Source organism: Tachysurus fulvidraco, chromosome 1, assembly GCF_022655615.1.
Source record: "Tachysurus fulvidraco isolate hzauxx_2018 chromosome 1, HZAU_PFXX_2.0, whole genome shotgun sequence".
NCBI lineage: Eukaryota > Metazoa > Chordata > Actinopteri > Siluriformes > Bagridae > Tachysurus > Tachysurus fulvidraco.
This window is the reverse complement of record NC_062518.1, coordinates 50,987,851-51,007,939: the sequence shown is the minus strand read 5'-3', so window position 1 is coordinate 51,007,939 and position 20,089 is coordinate 50,987,851. Positions and strand designations below refer to the sequence as shown.

At 37.9% G+C, this 20,089-nt stretch overlaps 2 protein-coding genes and 1 long non-coding RNA gene across 3 annotated transcripts; 2 read left to right on the top strand and 1 right to left on the bottom strand.

Moving 5' to 3' along the window:
* The first annotated feature begins 4,169 nt into the window (after positions 1–4,169).
* LOC125141498 lies at positions 4,170–5,441 on the top strand. Its single transcript, XR_007140894.1, has 3 exons — positions 4,170–4,226; positions 4,942–5,058; positions 5,392–5,441. It is a non-coding gene; the product is annotated as an uncharacterized LOC125141498 (long non-coding RNA).
* A 690-nt stretch (positions 5,442–6,131) lies between these two features.
* LOC125141489 (NLR family CARD domain-containing protein 3-like) lies at positions 6,132–7,961 on the top strand (the record flags this gene model as incomplete). Its single annotated transcript, XM_047815154.1, has 1 exon — positions 6,132–7,961. A coding segment is annotated over one exon (1,749 nt), but the record flags the coding sequence as incomplete, so codon positions are not given.
* A 4,088-nt stretch (positions 7,962–12,049) lies between these two features.
* On the bottom strand, positions 12,050–19,104 carry LOC125141221. Its single transcript, XM_047813926.1, has 6 exons — positions 18,939–19,104; positions 18,253–18,324; positions 15,877–17,889; positions 14,595–14,660; positions 14,367–14,453; positions 12,050–13,731 (listed from the first exon to the last, which is right to left on the bottom strand). Exons 3-6 carry the CDS (start codon positions 17,090–17,092, stop codon positions 13,499–13,501), a joined length of 1,602 nt encoding a protein of 533 aa, XP_047669882.1. The 5' UTR covers positions 17,093–17,889; positions 18,253–18,324; positions 18,939–19,104; the 3' UTR covers positions 12,050–13,498.
* Between the last annotated feature and the right edge of the window lie 985 nt (positions 19,105–20,089).

The following is a 20,089-nucleotide window of genomic DNA, read 5'->3' as shown; positions in this document are numbered from 1 at the left end:
ACAAGTACTGTATGTGTGTGTGCATATGTGTGTGCATATGTGTGTGTGCATATGTGTGTGCATGTGTGTGTGTGTGTGTCCTCTGTCGACCTCTTCAAATGATACAAAATGCAACTACATGCCTTGTTTTCAACATGACTACGTTGTCCACACCACCCCGCTGCTGCAATCACTACACTGGCTTTCTGTATCTGCACGCATCAGATTAAAAAGACTGATTGTCTACAAAGCCAAAAACCGACCAGCTCCCAACACCATGAAGTGGCTTTTAATTCCTGACATCACTGTGATGGGTAAGTGTTACTGTTTATAGGGGAAGTAGTGGCCTAATGGTTAGACAGTCTGACTCCTAATCCTAAAGGTTGTGGGTTGATGTTGAAGGTTGAAATGTAGAGAACATAGACTACACCGGTGTTTTTTATTATTTTATTTTTTAAAAACCTGTATATTTTACGTTGTCCTGCATTTGGGTCTGTTTTTATCCCTGCGTCCCTGACAGATAATATAAACTAAGTTAGTGAGGTAACGTAAATCTGAGGCGATTGTTAATATAAACTAAGTTAGTGAGGTAAGGTAAATCTGAGGCAATTATTAATATAAACTAAGTCAGTGAGGTAACGTAAATCTGAGGCGATTATTGATATAAACTAAGTTAGTGAGGCAAAGTTAAACTGAGGCAATTATTAATTTAAAAGAAATTAGTGAGATAATGTAAATCTGAGGCGATTATTAATATAAATTAAGTTAGTGAGGTAACGTAATTCTGAGGCGATCATTAATATAAACTAAGTTAGTGAAATGAGGTAAATCTGAGGCGATTATTAATATAAACTAAGTTAGTGAGAAAGTAAATCTGAGGCAATTATTAATATAAAGTAAGTTAGTGAGGTAAGGTAAATCTGATGCGATTAATATAAACTAAGTTAGTGAGGTAACGTAAATCTGAGGCGATTGTTAATATAAACTAAGTTAGTGAGGTAACGTAAATCTGAGGCGATTGTTAATATAAACTAAGTTAGTGAGGTAGGGTAACGTTTCTTCCCCTCTTCCACATTGCCCCATCATCTGCATATACAGTAAAGCTGTTTAAATCCCTAGATGAATTCCGTCGAATACATCATTAATCATTATGTTAAATAATAAAGAACTAATGGCACTTCCCTGTGGTGTTCCATGGTGTACCTACACCATCTCAGAAATTGTATTTCCTACCTTGTCTTGTATCAATCGTCCGAATAAGAAACTTAAAACCCAATTAGAAAATCTTCCTTCAATTCCCATTCTTTGTAGCTTTAACAGCAATCCTTCTCTCCACATCATATCGTATGCTTTCGATGTCAAAGTATACTGCCACTAACACCTCTTTCATTGCTAGTGCCTTTTTAACATCAGTTTCTAATCTAATTAGTGTATAAAGGATGGATCTACCTGGTCGAAAACCATATTGATAAGGAGCCATTAATCCTTTGCTTTCCAATATATAATATAGTCGATTAATGATCATTTTTTCCATTACTTTATAGAGGTTAGATGTCAGAGCTATCGGCCTATAATTTCCTGCTATAGTAGCATCTTTCCCTGGTTTATGAACCGGGATTACAATTGCTTGCTTCCGTGATAGCGGTAATTGTCCTTCCCTCCAAATTTTGTTAAAAAGATCTAATATTACTTTAAGTATTATGTCATCCATCTGTTTAATCATAGTATAGCAGATTCTATCTATAAAGCAGTACTTCTAACCCTCATTAAGACTCTTTTAAGTTCCCACAAATTAAAAGCAGCATCGGTTTTTATTAAAAATATCTCGATTTTGCTTTAATATTTCTTCTCTCTGTCTTTTATAATTTATTACTAGGTTATCTGAGCTGTGTGCCTTTTGAAAGGTGGAAGCGAACATTTCGGCTTTATCTTCTTGGGTCGCTGCTGTTTTCCCTTCATCTACTAGTACTGGTATATTCTGAGCTCTATAAACCCCAACCATTTTTTTGAGGACACCCCATACCTCTCCTATTTGGGTTTCCTTTCCTATAGTGGAGCAGAATGAATGCCAGAACTTCCTTTTAGCTTGCTTTATCATCTTCCTTGCCTGAGCCCATTTCTTCTGATAACTAATTAAAGTTATAGGTATTAAGGTTTCCCTAAGCTCTCTAAAGGCCTTATTTCTATCTTTAACAGCTTTAGTGCATTAATCATTCCACCATGGAACAATTTTCAATCTTACTTTACTTTCTGATTTAGGAATGGATTCTTCAGCTGCATTTATAATAATTGTAATTAATTGATCAGAACACAAATCTATATCACCAGCTAAGCTATAATTCACCATTCCATTGATGCATACCCTGTTAAATTTATCCCAATCGGCTTTATCAAATCTCCATCTATTTGGCATTGTTTTATTTGTTGATAAATTTCCAGTCCCACATTGCATAAAATTGGAAAATGATCACTTCCCAATGTAGATTGCTCTAGTACTTCCCATTTACATTCTAATGCTATAGTTCCAGAGACGACTGTTAGATCAGTACATGACAGAGAAGAATCCCTCATATTGAATCTAGTACCCTTCCTGTTATTTAAACACACTAAAGCATATTCTTCCATAAACTCTTCTACTACTCTACCATTATTATCTGTGCAAGTACTACCCCAAAGTGAATTATGTGCATTAAAATCCCCACACCATATAAAATTTTCCCCAGCTTTGGTTCTTATCATATTTGGATAATCGAGAGTTAACTGATTACAAGGATTATAAAGGTTTACCACCTTTAATCCCCCTCCCTGAGTCCACACCTCACAACAACACATTTGTTTTATTTTTTTATTTTTTTTAATTCGAGTCACTAATAGAGTGACTAAGTGCAGTGCTATAATGGAAGTCGTGGTGATTTTATGTGTGTATGTGTATATATGTGTGTGTGTGTATATATTCTTCCTTTACACAAGTCTTCTTAAGTTTCTCTGTTTGTATTTGAATACATAATTAAGACATTTAAGGACTACAAAAACATCTGTTTTAAGCGGAACCACTCAATAACTTCTGCTTCTGCTGATGGCAAGCAGGTTAATCCACAACATGCACAGTCATCCTGCAGTGGCACTAAGACAAGAACAAATCTAAATTGTTGAGAGCCAGCAGCATGCACGAGATGTTAACAGACACTGGCATGTACAGGATGGAGTTACAGGACTCTACATACCTGACACTGGTTCTCTTAATACTGGTTCTCAGCAAATAAATGATAATAAATATAAAGGTACACCACGACCAATTGTTAACTTATCCGTCAGTAAACAGACAGATAATACAAAGAGAAGGAGAAATAGGGAAAGAAAAGCGAAATGTAAGGTGAATCAACAAAGAAAAATTGTTGTAAAAATACAAAAGGTTGAAGAATTGGTTGAAGAGTTGAAATATTTGAGTATGAGTGTTTAAAAGAGACCGAGGGTATACCTAGACAGCTGGAAGAAGATTCCCAAGGAAAAGAAGACAATAATGCATTATGTGTTATGTTGTATTTTCAGAATGTTCAAGAAAATTATGAAATGCTTTTCTTTTACTTCTAATCGTGTGTTCTCATGTAATAGAGCTGATTAGTTTAATATTGTTTATTTTACTGTAAACTTTCTTGTAGTGAACGCTTATAAAGCCTACTGTGTATTACTGAGAGTATCTGCATGCGCAGTGTTTTATAGCTTGCTGCCGAATTCCACGGCAAGAGAAAGCTTCAGTCTTATATAATCACAGCCTGACAAGTTGCAGGAAGTTTACTGCAACCATATGACCATATATAGAAGTGTTAACCTTGAGAATAGAGGGAAAAAAGACATTAGCAGTGCACACAGAGTCGACGGCGAGATATTCGTGGGAACCGAGAAGTGTTTGTGAAATAAGATGGTAGCCGTCTAAAGCCAACCAAACCTGACCGCCAAATCTAACTGGCCACAGTAAAAAAGTATAAAAGCTCAGCTTTAATCACATTGTGTGTGAATTCTAATGTAAGCAGCCTTAGTGCATGTTATACTTTAGCTTTATACTTTACCTTAGTGCACAAACACACACACATGCACAGAAACACACACACACACACACGCACACACACACACACACACACGTCAGCATAAACCAGACAAACCAGTTAGACCAGTGTCAGTAAGAGTGAAAATCAGCAGCTCCATTTAGTGACGAGTGAACAGTAAAAGATTTGAGGAGTAAAAACACAGTGAGTATCTAAAGCTCTAATATATAAACACACTGAAGTGACACTAGATACAGAAGAGTTTTGTGGGTTTGTACTGAAGCTTTAATGTACACAGGTTGTTTTATAACTTGATAGCGTGACTATTTCCTGTAAGTGAACTCTGTGCTGATTCAGGGTTTAATTTAACACACCGATGTTGGAGTGAAGTAAACGTGTGTCCTGCTGTAATCTGGAGAAGGAGACATGACCTCCAACATGAGTGTGTCTGGGAAACAGGACTTAAAGAAAGACGAGAGGTGACTTACTTTTACATTCACCAGTAATAAATACACACCGTCTCATGGGGACACATCTGTATCTCTAAACACTCACTAGTTAACACAGGAAGTCAACTTTAAGGTGTTTAATAGCAGTGAATATATCACTGATCTGATCTAAGAACAGTTTAGACAAATCATTCACTGAGAGAAGAGTAAAAAGGACGGTGTAATGTGGAGCATAAGAGCAGCAGAGCTTTGTGTCAGTGAACTCTACAGGCTTTAAGACCCAGCTGAGTCAGTTAGCTGTGATTGGGACTCCTGATATCAGTGTAATTCCTGACTTATGAAGCCTGTCTCCTGTTTGAATAAGTGTACAGACTGGATCTGAATTTAAAAGGTGGAATTATTGGTGTTTAATGATGAACACATTGTTTAACAGTGCTGAGTATTAATTATTGCTGATATTTCTGTTCTAGAATGATGGAGGGAAAGAGTTCAGACTCACCAGAACCCAGCTGTGTGTCCATGAAGAGTGACCAGTCAATGGGACTTCCATTTAACTTCAGAGACAGAGACAGTTCTACTGATGAGAGGTCAATATAGTGAGATGTAGTGCTGCAGCTCTCGGACTGGCAGTGAGGAAAAGTGCTTTAAGAGTTCAGTTCAGTCTGCAGTCCCTGAGCTGGAGGGTCTGTGGTGCTACAGAAGAACATTTACACCTGGGACATTAATGACTATATAAAGATTTTATTCATTTATTCAAACATTTGTTCCTAAACATGTTGGTGTCAGTTAGGAAATCCTGAAATCAGTGTATTGTGTTAAGAGGATAGTGTTAAATATCTGTGTGTATTTATTAGTGTGTGATTTGTGCAGCTATGAATACATATAGTCCATATTACATGATGGGTTTTGTTTGTTCACAGACCACAAAAATCAAACATCAGGAGAAATCAGCTGGACTCTATATTCAAGGTGTGTGTGTTGTGTGTACTGTGTGTATTGTGTGTGTGTTGTGTGTAATGGGTGTGTAATGTGTGTGTTGTGATCCCTTGTCATGTCTTGATGTGCAGCAGCATTATGGGTAATCAGTTGTATGAGTTTTAAATGTGATAATAAAAATAGACTTTTATTCTTGTGATAAAATAAAAGTCTCTCTCACTGTAACATGATAATATTTAGATCAGTTCCTGTGTGTTTCTAACCAGGAGCTGGAACACAAAGTCATCACTCTGATAAAGAATGAGCTGAAGAGGTTTAGGAAGCTCCTGAGACCAGATTACCCAGCATGCACTGAGAGGGAGGGGGAGGATGAGGAGGATCTGCACAGTGTCAGAGACGGAGCGCTGAAGATCACACTGCACGTCCTGAAGAACATGAACCACACAGATCTCGCTAACACACTGCACAACAGTAAGAGCTCTGAGTCATGACTTTATTCCATCAGCTTCACTTTAGAGAGGAAATAGTTTTAGATATGAAGACTTTTAGTTTTACATTTAATTTTAATATCATGTTGTATCTGTTCATGGTCCAGCTTCAATAATATTTAGTCCATCAGTCAGGAATTAATAGCAGTGTTTGTACGATTTTGCATTATAACTATTTATTACTAAACTAGATATTACTTTGTTTATTAGAACTCGCCTCTGTGTATCAGACAAAGTTGAAGTCCAATCTGAGGAAGAAGTTTAACAGAATTAATGAAGGAATCTCACAGCATGGAAGCTCAGCACTTCTGAATGAGATCTACACTGACCTCTACATCACAGAGGGTTGGAGTGGAGACATCAATAATGAACATGAGGTGAGACAGATTGAGGCAGCGTCCAGGAGACCAGCAACACAGGAGAAACCCATCAAATGTAATGAGCTCTTTAAAGACAAGTCCATCAGAACTGTGCTGACTAAAGGAGTTGCTGGAATTGGAAAAACTGTCTCTGTGCAGAAGTTCATCCTGGACTGGGTTGAAGGAGAAGTAAATCAGGACGTCAGCTTCATGTTTCCACTTCCCTTTAGAGAGCTGAATCTGATGAAGCAGAAAAATCTCAGTCTGATGAAACTTCTTCATCAGTTTTCCCCAGAAATAAGAGAACTAGAATCAATAGACTGTGACTCCTACAAAGTGGTGTTCATCTTTGATGGTCTGGATGAGTGTCGACTTCCTCTAAATTTCCAGAAGAATGAGAGATTGTGTGATGTGACAGAGTCAGCCTCAGTGGATGTGCTGCTGACGAACCTCATCAAGGGGAATCTGCTTCCCTCTGCTCTCCTCTGGATAACCACAAGACCAGGAGCAGCCAATCAGATCCCTCCTGAGTGTGTAGACCAGGTAACAGAGGTACGAGGCTTCAGTGATCCTCAGAAAGAGGAGTACTTCAGGAAGAGGATCAGTGATCAGAGCCTGGCTGATAACATCATCACTCACCTGAAGTCTTCAAGAAGCCTCTACATCATGTGTCACATCCCAGTCTTCTGCTGGATCTCAGCCACTGTTCTACAACAAATGTTGGATGAAGCAGAGGGTGGAGACAGCCCCAAGACTCTGACTAAAATGTACACACACTTCCTGATCTTTCAGATCAAACACAAGGGCCAAAAGTACCATCAGAAATGTGACCCTGATCCTCAGCAGACCAGAAAGAGTATCATGGCACTGGGAAAACTGGCTTTCCACCAGCTGGTGAAAGGAAACCTGATCTTCTATGAGGAAGACCTGAGAGAGTGTGGCATAGATGTCAGAGAAGTGTCAGTGTACTCAGGAGTGTGTACCCAGATCTTCAGAGAGGAGTTTGGGCTTCACCTGGGGAAGGTGTTCAGCTTCGTACATCTGAGTGTTCAGGAGTTTCTGGCTGCTTTATACACATTTCTGAAATTTATCTCAAAAAAGAGAAATGTGTTAGAGAAGAAAGATCATAAAAGTTTCATCAGAAATCCAAACATGTCTGATCTCCTCAGGAGTGCAGTGGACAAGGCCTTACAGAGTGAGAATGGACACCTGGACCTGTTCCTCCGCTTCCTTCTGGGTCTCTCACTGGAGATCAATCAAACTCTTTTACGAGACTTAATGCCACAGACAGGAAGCAGATCTCACAGCAAACAGGAAACAGTGGAGTACATCAAGGAGAAGATCAGGGAGAATCCATCTCCAGAGAAATCCATCAATCTGTTCCACTGTCTGAATGAACTGAATGATGATTCTCTAGTGCAGGAAGTACAAACTTACCTGAACAGAGGAGGTGACAGACGTCTCAGTGACACCAGTCTCTCTCCTGCTCAGTGGTCAGCTCTGGTGTTTGTGTTACTGACCTCAGAACAGGAGCTGGATGTGTTTAATTTGAGTAAATATGATCCATCACATGAATGTCTCCTGAAGCTGCTGCCAGTGGTCAAAGCCTCCAGAGAAGCTGAGTGAGTATTTTTATTTATAACTGTATTACTGCATGGTTTATTATTTTAATGTAACACTGAACTGCACTGTTTGGATTAATGTGTGTTAATAGTTCCTCTAATCATCTTTACACAAACCTCTGGTACTTTTACAGAAGATTGTGTCACTTTTTACACTAACATGTTATATCTGAACTGAGGGCTGGGCCACATGGACAACATCTTATAACATCATATGAGGCATTTTATAGCTTTGATATATGAAGCATGAAAAATTAAGTGTTCTCTAAAATGTATGTAAAAATATCTCTACAAAATAACTGCATGCATTTAAGAACTAAAGACATTTCTGAACTAAACACCAGTGAAAGACTTTTTCTGTTCTGTTTATATTGAAAGTGACATTTAACAAAACTCTCACAGATGAGAAAAACATCAGACTGACAAAATGGGATCAATATGGATAGAAAATATAAAAAGTAAATATTAAAACACTCTAATGTCCTTCAAGTATCTCTTTATGTTGAAGTTCCTCATCTTTTGTTGTGTGTGACAGTGTTGTGGGGAGATTCACTCTGTCATGGCTTTTTTACTCAATTTGTCTTTCTAATAAAAATAAAACATAAATGTTTTTTAAAACTTTAACCCAATACGAAGGACAAACAAAAGTCTCCTTCAGTCTGCACTACTGCTAAACTTTACCAAGGACTGAGCTCGTGGTCAATAAAACATCAACCATCATTTTGGACCTCGACACATTGGACAGACGAAGTGGGAAAATGTTCAGCTTTATCATCTTTTGTTAGAAACAAGCTAGGCAGCGAACTCAGATGTGTGATGAAGATTTTCTTTCTCTAACACTGACCTGTTTGTAGAGGATGGAGTTTAAATGTGACTTTTTATATGAAGACTTTTATTTTGATGGGGTTCTTTGTTCTTTGCTTATCAAGTGTACAAGCAGGTAAAAAGAGAGAGGATGAATAATGTGTCACAGGTGAGTGTAGTGTCGTGACCGCTGTTATTAAAAAGTCCTGTTTTGTTCTACTTGGAGCTCGACAAAGACACCAAACTGTTAATGACCACATTCTTGTTCTTGGCTCGTGATTGTTGTTAATCTGTTGTGGTTGAATTATAGACAGTTTTTTGTCTGGTTCACTGCATCAGAAGATGGTGGATGTGGTAAAAACAGACGGTGAACACAAAGACGGTTGCACGTGACGGTCGGTCAGGTTTATCACCGTTACTGTTGAAGAGACGTCAGGTTTCGTTCTTTGGAAACTTTCTGTGGATTTTGGAGACATTAAGCTGTGGACTGTGTTTGTATTTATAAGCAGCTGTAGTGAATCTATATTTTTGTTGTACAACATTAATAACAGACTGGTTTTGTTCTCTGTTCATCATTATGTACTGATAAAATATTACACATTGGTACACTACATTCTACCATGTCACTTATAGCCCCCTGAAGCCCACCTACACACATCCTTTAGTGTAACACACAGTAGTGTTGTTAGATTTGTACCTACAAGGTGGGTTAGATTTCCTGCTATGTGTATAGTCAGTGTTTTAGATTGAACAAACGAATGTCTGTATGTTGATCCATCTAAAGCTAATACTTGTGTATATACAGTGTGACTCATTTAAAGGTAAGAAGTTTGACTTTGTTTATTTCTGATGCTGTGTGCAGTCGTGCTGATGTGACGTCACTCTGTAAACAGGGAAGGAGCTCAGATTTGAGAAGAAAACCCCACGTTCACTTCTCAGTTGTGGAGGCATGAAAGACATGATCCCATTTACTCTGTGGAGAAAGAAGGGTTCACTAAGTTGTGTTGAAATAGTAACAGTGACATCTGTAGTAAACAGTACAATGTTCTTTCTAATATCCTTTATTTACATTGTTTATGATCGATGAGAGATTTTTACACATCTATATTTTATAAAAAATACAAATCATGATCAAGAATCGTTTATAACGTTAAATAAATCTAACTTTCTCTTTAGTTTGGATGTGTTTGGACGTATGTGAACACTCCACCTGTACTCAGGTCCACACCAAACACCTGAACCAGTGTGTGTGTAAAATCAGAGGTCTGGAGGTGACAGATTTGTACGTGTACGAGCACAGAGAACAACACACACCAACTGTTTTAGTGTCTCTGTGAAATCCAACATATAACTGAGTGTAAAGTACGACTAGTATTGTCATGTTATTACCTGGTAGTGTACAGCTGTATAATTCTTTATGTTCTGTAATAAAATGCACTGTATCTGCAGTGTTGGGTGTAGAAACTTGAACACAGATCAGTGTGTAGTGTTTGTAGGCTGCTCGCTCTCACGTGTGTGTTATGTACATGACCTAATGGTCTTATAATAAATTGTAGCTGAGAGATTGTGGAGTGCAGAAAGACGTCCCTGCTCCTGTAAATGTGCTGATGTGGTGTCCTGTCCTCTGATTTGTGTGTGTGACACAAACACACTGACATTTCTGTTACATCTTCAACTTTAGCTGGATTATGGCTGTGTTTGTGTGTTTGAGATCAGTGTTCTGATATTTCATCATTTCTCTTCCAGTCTGCGTCGGTGTAATCTGACAGAGGAAAGCTGTAGAGTTCTGTCCTCAGTTCTCAGCTCAAACTCCTCCAGTCTGAGAGAACTGAAACTGAGTTACAATAAACTGCAGGATTCAGGAGTGAAGCTGCTCTCTGATGGGCTGAAGGATCCACACTGTACACTGGAGAAACTGAGGTACACACACACATACATACACATACACACACACATACACACACAGTCCTACACTCTTACCTTTCCTCTTCTCTCTCTGTCTGTGCACTCTCCTCCCTCCTCTACTTCTTCGACCAACAGTAGCCCAATTTCCACCATCGCCCTGTAAGTCAACGGCGCCGATGGCGATCAACCCGGGCCTCGAGTGATCCGGTATGAAATTCGTACTGACAATTCGCATGGTTAAATCTGGCAATATTTTATGCCGGATGCCCTTCCTGACACAACCCTCTCTGTTTATCTGGGATTGGGACTGGCACAGGCACAGAAGTCATTAGACTGTGACCCCCATGGCACATCTATATTTTATAAAAAAAAAAAAAAAAATACAAATCATGATCAAGAATCGTTTATAAGGTTAAAAAATGTAACCTTTCTCTTTAGTGTGGATGTGTTTGGACGTATGTGAACACACCAGCTGTACTCAGGTCCACACCAAACACCTGAACTAGTGTGTGTGTAAAATCAGAGGTCTGGAGGTGACAGATTTGTACGTGTACGAGCACAGAGAACAACACACACCAACTGTTTTAGTGTCTCTGTGAAATCCAACATATAACTGAGTGTAAAGTACGACTAGTATTGTCATGTTATTACCTGGTAGTGTACAGCTGTATAATTCTTTATGTTCTGTAATAAAATGCACTGTATCTGCAGTGTTGGGTGTAGAAACTTGAACACAGATCAGAGTGTAGTGTTTGTAGGCTGCTCGCTCTCACATGTGTGTGTTATGTACATGACCTAATGGTCTTATAATAAATTGTAGCTGAGACATTGTGGAGTGCAGAAAGACGTCCCTGCTCCTGTAAATGTGCTGATGTGGTGTCCTGTCCTCTGATTTGTGTGTGTGACACAAACACACTGACATTTCTGTTACATCTTCAACTTTAGCTGGATTATGGCTGTTTGCGCGTGTTTGAGATCAGTGTTCTGATATTTCATCATTTCTCTTCCAGTCTGTGTGACTGTAATCTGACAGAGGAAAGCTGTAGAGTTCTGTCCTCAGTTCTCAGCTCAAACTCCTCCAGATTGAGAGAACTGGACCTGAGTGGCAATAAACTGCAGGATTCAGGAGTGAAGCTGCTCTCTGATGGACTGAAGGATCCACACTGTACACTGGAGATACTGAGGTACACACACAAACACACACACACATTCTTGTAATTAGAGCACTGTGGGGTCAGTAGTTCTGCCGGTGTGTTCTGGAGACACCACTTTTCTGAGGTTCTACTCATGTGAAAAAAATCTGGCATGTATAATTTAATTCTGGGAACATAAAGATCACTTGAAATTCTTGATTTAACTCTCAGAGTTTCTGTGCTTGTTTTTTTCACACCTAATGGGGACATAACGAGAACTCCTCACTAATGGGGACCTAATTTGCATACACAGAAAATTAACCGATTTTCATGTTGTAGTGGGGACATCACTAAACGTCTCTAATTTGCATACACACACATCAGGTCATTTATAACATCAAGGGGACATGGCTTAATAAAAACAAGTTGAGTATTTAACTTAACTACCTTATGAAAAATTACAAACCAAGGATGTGTAACACTACATGTAAAGAACAGATGACTTGTATTTTCTCTATTTGTCGATTTAAGCACCTCATGAGTTTGAAGAATTATTTACATCAAGGACTGTTAACCAAAACGTCACTAATTGCATACTCAAAATGGCAATTAATCTCTTTTACACAAATATGCATCAACACAATATAGATTACAGACTCATTTTTTCTGGAGCTTCCCTTTTTCATTAAATGAAAACCTTTAGATACCAAGGAACCTTTTATGGAAGGAGGTACCATGGCTATTACAGATTTCAAAGCTATAATCTCAAGTCGTCACCCCTTTCCTTCACCAGATATTTTTGAGGAACAGAAAGGACACATGCATGAGGTACTGAACCTTACTGATTTGCCAAAGAATATCAAAATTTTTCCCAGTCATTTTGGCAAGTTACAACTGATAGATGCATCTTCTATTTCAGCTGCTTGAGCTATTTGCATATTGATCTGGAACTCTTTACTGAAGTAAAAACACTGTCAGTCAAAAAAAGCCCTTGTCAGGAAAAGCCCTGTTTATTTAACATAACAGACAACTTGAGTCTTGAGCTTCTTTACTGCCAAAGTCAACAGAAAGTCTCATTAAATTTACTAAAAGCTCACATGTACTATGAATAAACACTCTCATATTTAGTGTAATACAAAGCTGTTAAAAGCACAACTCTTATTTACACTTACATCAACATCCAAAAGTAAATGAGTATTCGCTATAACATACTATAACAAGCACTGAACATTCTATAACTGGCTAGGCCTGACTAGCATTTACTTCATAATTAACTAATTACAAATAAATTGCATTCAAGTATTTGGATCAAAAACTTTCAGCAACCAAAATAAAAATTTTGACCCTTACAATCACCTCAAACCTTGCATACTGCACATTACTTAGTATACACAAATGAAAGGATTTTTTCCAAAACATGAATATGGCCTTAATCTTTATTTATCTACCTAAACTACTCTAAAAAGTGGCAGCTAACAATTTAACAACATTTGCCAAGCTAGCTAGGCTAAACAAATAAATGGGCAGCACATTGGAGCTTTTATTGCCCAAACAAAAGGCAGTGGCAGTAAAATGGAAGGAGGTGGCCAAAATAAAATTTGATTGGATGCAGTATCAATGTGTAGGTAAGGGTTCTTATAAATATTGAAATACTTGATCTGCTCCTGGTTAGTTTATTATGAAATAAATGCTGACTGGTTCATTAAAGTGATAGCCTAGAGATGGAACATAACTTAAAGAAGAACTAGAAAAAGTACCAAAGTGCCATTATCCATCTTATCTAATCATTCTTGTTTAGATCTCTCTTATAAGCTACAATGCGATTGTAGACATAGAATTTGACACTTTGCCAGTCTCTATCTTTAAGAGCTAAAGGCACAGCTGTAATGCAGTTTTGACAGGCCAACTTCCCTGGGACACGGCATGACATGATGAAAGTCTTCATATGTCTCTCCACTGCGGTGACCTCGTTTACTTCCCAAGCCTTCCTCTTTTTCAGAGTAGAAGTTTTACCTAAATGAAATAATTAAACACAAGTTACACAGCAAACACACAACCTTATATCTGACGTCAATTGTTGTCTAGCAACTGCTCTCTAATTACATGGCCAGGCGATTCAATACTGTGTTGCATTCTGATTTATTGGCCTTGCATCCTCACACAGTTAGGGCTCTGTTACCTTACTGATGGGTGGCCTTGTACTGGGAGTTTTATGTTGTTTTTTCCAGTTAACTAAAAGTTGACGATGAAATTTTGAGTCTTAAGAATGAAAAATCTTCAGTTCTCATGTTGGGAATTTCTACCAAAAGACAGGATCAATGCATTCATCAGGCGAGAGTCAGGCTACTGGTGGTGAATTTGTGTAGTGAATCACATTTTCTTGCTGATTTCTTATCACTGTTCCAATGGCCTATACTGTATATCAATCCATGAAGGTTATCAGCCCAACCACTATAATTTTAACTGAAACTACAACATGGTTATTGTTTAATCAAATAACATGGTCATGGTCAATGTTATGGTCAAAACATGATATTTGCTGATTATAGCCACCAACCCAGCCTCAGCTCTGTAAAATATACAAGATATATACAAAAGAAAAATACATCAGATATATTAAGATAAATCAGATTTATTACCACACTCACCTTTAGAAGACCTTTGAAGAGAATTCATCTCCACGGTGTGCACGATTTCAGTGTCCACTGGTGGCACCCTGACATCCGCTTGAGTGTCTGTGGAAAATTTGTGGCAACTCCATGTAAAATTTTAACCATATTTAATTACTTTAAAGCATACTATCTTTTTATATTCTATTACAATTAAAAAATAATAATCAGTGTAACAATCATGCTAGTTATTTTAAAAATCCTTACCTTCATGTTCTTCGCATTTCTCACCTTCCTCACTCATTATTTCATCACTGTTTAACTCCATTTCCTCTGCAAAAAGTAGAGTGGTACGTTTGTCAGACTTTACACCACAGCCACTTTGTTTCATGTGTCTCATATTAACGAAATACAGTACTGTGCAAACATTTTTGGCAGGTGTGGGGAAAATGCTTTCAAAAATAAAACTTAATTGTTTATTTATCAATTAACAAAATTCAAAGTAAATACACAGGAGAGAAATCCAAATCAAGTCAATATTTGGTGTGACTACAGTTTTTGAAGGAACTCAGCAGATAGGTTGTTCCAAACAAATTGGAGAACTAAACACAGATCTTCTGTGGATGTTGGCTGCCTCAAATCCTTCTGCTTTTTCATGTAATCCCTGACAGACTCGATCAGGGTTCTCTGGAGGCCAAAACCATCACTTCCAGGACTCCTTTTTCTTCACTATTTGGAAGATAGTTCTTAATGACGTTGGCTGTATGTGTGTGGGGTTGTCCTGCTGCAAAATGCATTTGGTCATGATGGTATTGCATGATGGATATCTGCCTGTATTTCTCAGCATTGAGGACACCATTAATCCTGTCCAAATATCCATTTGCAAAAATGTCTTTTGCTGCTGGCACTGCTGGACGACATCTGATGTCAAACGGAAGTGAGCATGTCTTGTAGTATTTCATCTGCTGCATTAATTTTCCATGGCCAACCACTGCATCTACAGTCCTCAACATAGGCTGTTAGTGCTTCTTCAAAATATCTTGAAACCCCAGTCTGCTTTGGACTATTTGTCTGGGAGAGAACATGCTGATGCTGTAGAACTACCTTGTGTCTTGTTACTGTATGATGTGACATGAAACGGTCTTCCACAGCCTTACCTTAGTAGAAGAGTTTGTCTGTTCCTCACCCACATTTAATCTCCTACACAGCTTTTTTTGTTTCAACCTACATATGAAATTGATGATCATTAGCACCTGCTTGGTGTTACTGGTTAATCATACACCTGACTCTGATCCTACAAAATCCCTGAATTTGTCCAAGTGCGCTGATTTGAAGCCAAAGGTTGGTCAAACCAGCTACTGATTTGATTTAGGTTTTTCTTGTGTTTGCTCACTTAGTACATTCATAAAAATATAATTTTTGAAAGCATCCTTAATTTTAAAGCATTTCTTCACATCTGTCTAAGCCTTTTGTACAGTACTATACTTAAAAATAGAAACCCATGACTGTAGATGAGCAAAATAACAAAAAAAGTTTTTATATACTGTACCATTTGGATCAATAGTGATCTCATCCAAATTCTTGCCCTTAAACTGCCCAACTCTTCCTTGTTCTAACGCCATAAGCACTTTGCTGACTTTTGCAAGCTGTAGGGTCTTTTCAGGAAGGCGATAGTATTCCCGATGAATTCGGATATCATGTCCAAGAAAGTTTGCTAACTGATCCAAGTCCGTGTCCCTCAGATTTAGGACTGTAGAAAGAGTTGCTGCCTGTTTTCGTAATTTTGTGGATGTAAGTGCATATGGACTATCTGCACCACAATGCTTGGCAAAGTTACGGATGCAGTCCGAGCCTCTGTAATGCGACATTGCTGTTGGCCGAGCAAAAAGATAAACATTTTCCTTTAGCACTCCACAAGTCTCCCTGTTCTTTACGAGCAACTCCAATGCACCCAGCATTTTTGGTGTCAGTAGAACAGGAACTGGACGTCCTCTTTTTCCCCTGATGACAATTCTTGAGAAATGTCTGCACAGTTTCTTCTCAACTTCAGACAATGCCCAGTCTACATCAGCATGTGGATCAGAGGTGTCCCTGGTTAAAAATGCAGATAAAGGCATACTTGATACCTCTCCCTCTCTGCGGCGGTTGAACAGGATGATTTGAGTTAAAATGGTTTTGGCAAGTTCGGACCAGTATTTTGTAGAAGACACTGATGATAACTGCTTGACGCATTCATCTTGTGTTTTGTCAAGGAAGGTGTGAAGCTTTTGCACGTCCTTTGTAAATGGCAACACAGTAGGTGCATTCCACTTTAATTCTTCTATATTTCGTGCAGCTGTTGCAGAGATCAAATCACACCACCGTTCCTTATGCACATCTTGAAATCCAGTGACTTTCTGTGCCAAGTCAACATCCTTGTTAATCAAAGCTTTAGCTTTTGTAAGCTTACTAAGCTTCATTAGGCTTATTCCATGTTTTTTTGCAAGTGAAGGTGTTCTGTATGTGTTGGTTTGATAATCATATCCACATGCATGTCTAACAGCTTTAACTGTCTTCATATAGTTCTGTGGATCTAGGAAATCTTCCATTCTTTTCAAAGATGCAACTTTGCTGCCACTGACCAGTAACCTTCCCAGCTCTCGCAACTTCTGTCGGACATATGCCTCATTCTTAGCAGATATTCCACCTTTGTTCAGCAAGTGTTCTCCCACCTGAATGATGCAGCAGTCATTTTTGACAGCAGCTGTGATTTCATCTAGATTCATGTGGCTTACTGTATTCCATAATGCTTTGCTTATGTTTGAAGATACAGGTTGTGCGCATATGAACAGAGAGCTTGGACACGATTTTTTCCAGGTCTTGAGATTTTATCTTTAGTGCTCAATTTACAGCTTTTCATATGCCTCCAGAGAACCTTCCGGGTAAACAGCCCTTGGCAATATGCACAATGCATAAATTCAGTGCCTTCTGTTTGATTTTGTGGTTGTCTGTACGGAACCAGTTCTCCTTCACCTGACTTCATTACAGCTGCATTGTGTGCATAGTTGCCTCTGTGTCGAAGATCATTAAAAAACTTTGCATAGAATTTCTTTGGAAGCTGGCAACCTTCAGCTACTTCTTTTTCAGTGGAATGCACATATTCCAAATGTCTTGCCATCTTGTTATAAAGTTTGAAGCAAAACAGACAATAGTGTTTCTTATTGTATACCCTACCACCATCATGTTTTCTTTTGACTGAATTTACAACTACTCTTGCATTTTTCTGAACATTTGTTGGACTGATGCAAGCTACATCACTGTCTCTAACTTGAGAATGATCAGTTACTTCCATGGTCTCATGACTGCTTTTGTCCATGACATTTGGGGTGGTGCTATCAGGGACAGAACTGCTGGGAGGAACAGGGTCTGTGTCTGACCGACACAAATTTAAAGGTTTAACGATCATGCTACTCTCTGAACTGCTCTCATCACTGTCATCTTTGGAGTTTGGGACATATTCCTCTCCACTGTCTGGAGTAGAATCAAAGAGCTCATCTGAAGCATCAGGAATTAAGTCTTTCATCTAAAAATGAATAACAATTTAGTTAATTATGAAGAATTAGTCCTACACTTTCAATGAGAACAAAGTCAATTCAGTTGAACCTGAACAGTGTTCTACTGCAAACATCTGCCCCTCTATTAATTCCTAAATATTTGCACCTTTCTCTGGTACTTATAATTTTGAAAAGAAGTGTAGCTTTATAATGTCCTAGTCATTACTGACAAATCCTATGCTGTGGAATATTCTGAAACAAGCTCTGTTATGAACTACAAAACATGACTTAACTATAATATATTTAACTATAATTAATAATATAAATTTATGTAAGTATAATAATTTACATTACAGTACATGATGTGTACCAATTCAACATGAAAACCTTACAAAGACACTTTTGGTCCTCCTTAACCTTGGTATGCACATATCTTGTTCATCACTGTCTTCTGATGAAGAATGCTGAAACAAGATATTAGAAAATTTAGTGCAACCCAAAAAAGAATTATGTAATATAAAACAGTCTGTCCATTGCAAGAAAAAAATGTTCCATTAACTATAGGAATAAACTTTATTAATTTGGGGTTAGATATAGAACATATCGAAAAACTAATAATTAAGATCTATTTATACACAAATACAAATATACAAGTTGTTTTGTAGTTAATTCTTACATATGGCAGTAAACAGCTTTAACACATCATGGCCAAATCATACTTTCAGGGGACCTTTAACACAGTTCAGTCTTAAGTGATTTGTGGGGACACTGTACAGACTACAAATATCACTTCCCCCATACCAAGACTATCACACACACACACTAAACACACTAAAACCTGCTTTGTGGGGACTCCGTATGGACGTCACAAATCGACACAATTAAAAATAAGGGGCATGGTTTGGACACTTCAAATGTCACTCAAGTAATAGCTTTCTACACTACGTTTGTCGTCATGTACACCGACGATGGATTTAAATCATGCTTAGTGTTCCTTGAGACAGTAAGCAGGTGGTAAAGTACAACAAAGAAAGAGAATGCTCTAGCAAACAGTACTACTATGACTGAGATGATGTACCTGTTCAGTCACTGATGCATTAGTAGCAGTATTATGATCCAGAAGAGATGTAGACTGTGATGGATGTTTTTCTTGGACATTGTTCTCATCAGGGTTGTCCTCCATAACCTGTAAATGTATTGGATATTTGGAAAATTTAGTTCACCCAAAAGAAGACTAGGTTACACAAAAAAAAAATGCTGTCCCTTCCCAGAAAAAAAAATATATATATTTGTTTTTATATAGAAAAATATATTTTGGATTATAAATTTAGATATAGAGTATTGGGGAAGAGTTACAATTACAATGCATTCAGCTACTCATACACATAGTTCTCTAGTTAATTCTTAAATATGGCAGTAAATTACTTTAACACATCATGGCCAAACCATACTTCCAGGGGACCTTTAACACAGTTCAAGATTAAGTGACTTGAGGGGACACTGTTCCAAGTAAACATATCCTTTCAACTATCTCAAGACACTCACACACAACTAACTGAAACCTATTTTGTGGGGACTCTGTATATAAACTATAAACCGGCAAAATTAAAAATAAAGGACAATATTTGAACACTTCAAAATGTTCATTACAAGAAATGTTAATTATTTCACAATAGGAATTAAGTAATTATGACATCTGTAATTTCTTGTCCTTGTTTAATGTCTTTTAATGCAAAGAGACAAAGATGTGGCCTCCTATCCACTTCAATCTTCTTCATTCTGCAGTTTGGGTGCTTGTGGTCATCATTAACAAGCCTACCAAAAGATCCATCTTCTTTTGCAGCATCAATACTTAATACAGAAGGGTAAAAGAAAAGACAAAATGTTCAGTGCCTGAATTAAGTGGACAGTTGTTGCAGAGGTAATGCACAACTATCGTGTACAACAACAAACATGTAGAGGTAATGTCCAACTATCAACCATAGTACAAATTAATTAAATTATCAGCTTACCACCAAGTTTTTCCCTTCCACTTGAAGTCGAACATAAACACACCACATGCATCGTGGTAAATTCTTCTCCTTCTTTGAGACTCGATGAAATCAATCATTTCTCCTCGGTACTCTGCCACAAAATCACCTTTGTCAAATGAAGTTAGAGTGAAGATACCACGCCCTGTTAAAGAAAATACAGTGAACTATTTACTCAGGCAATGTAACAATAGTGATT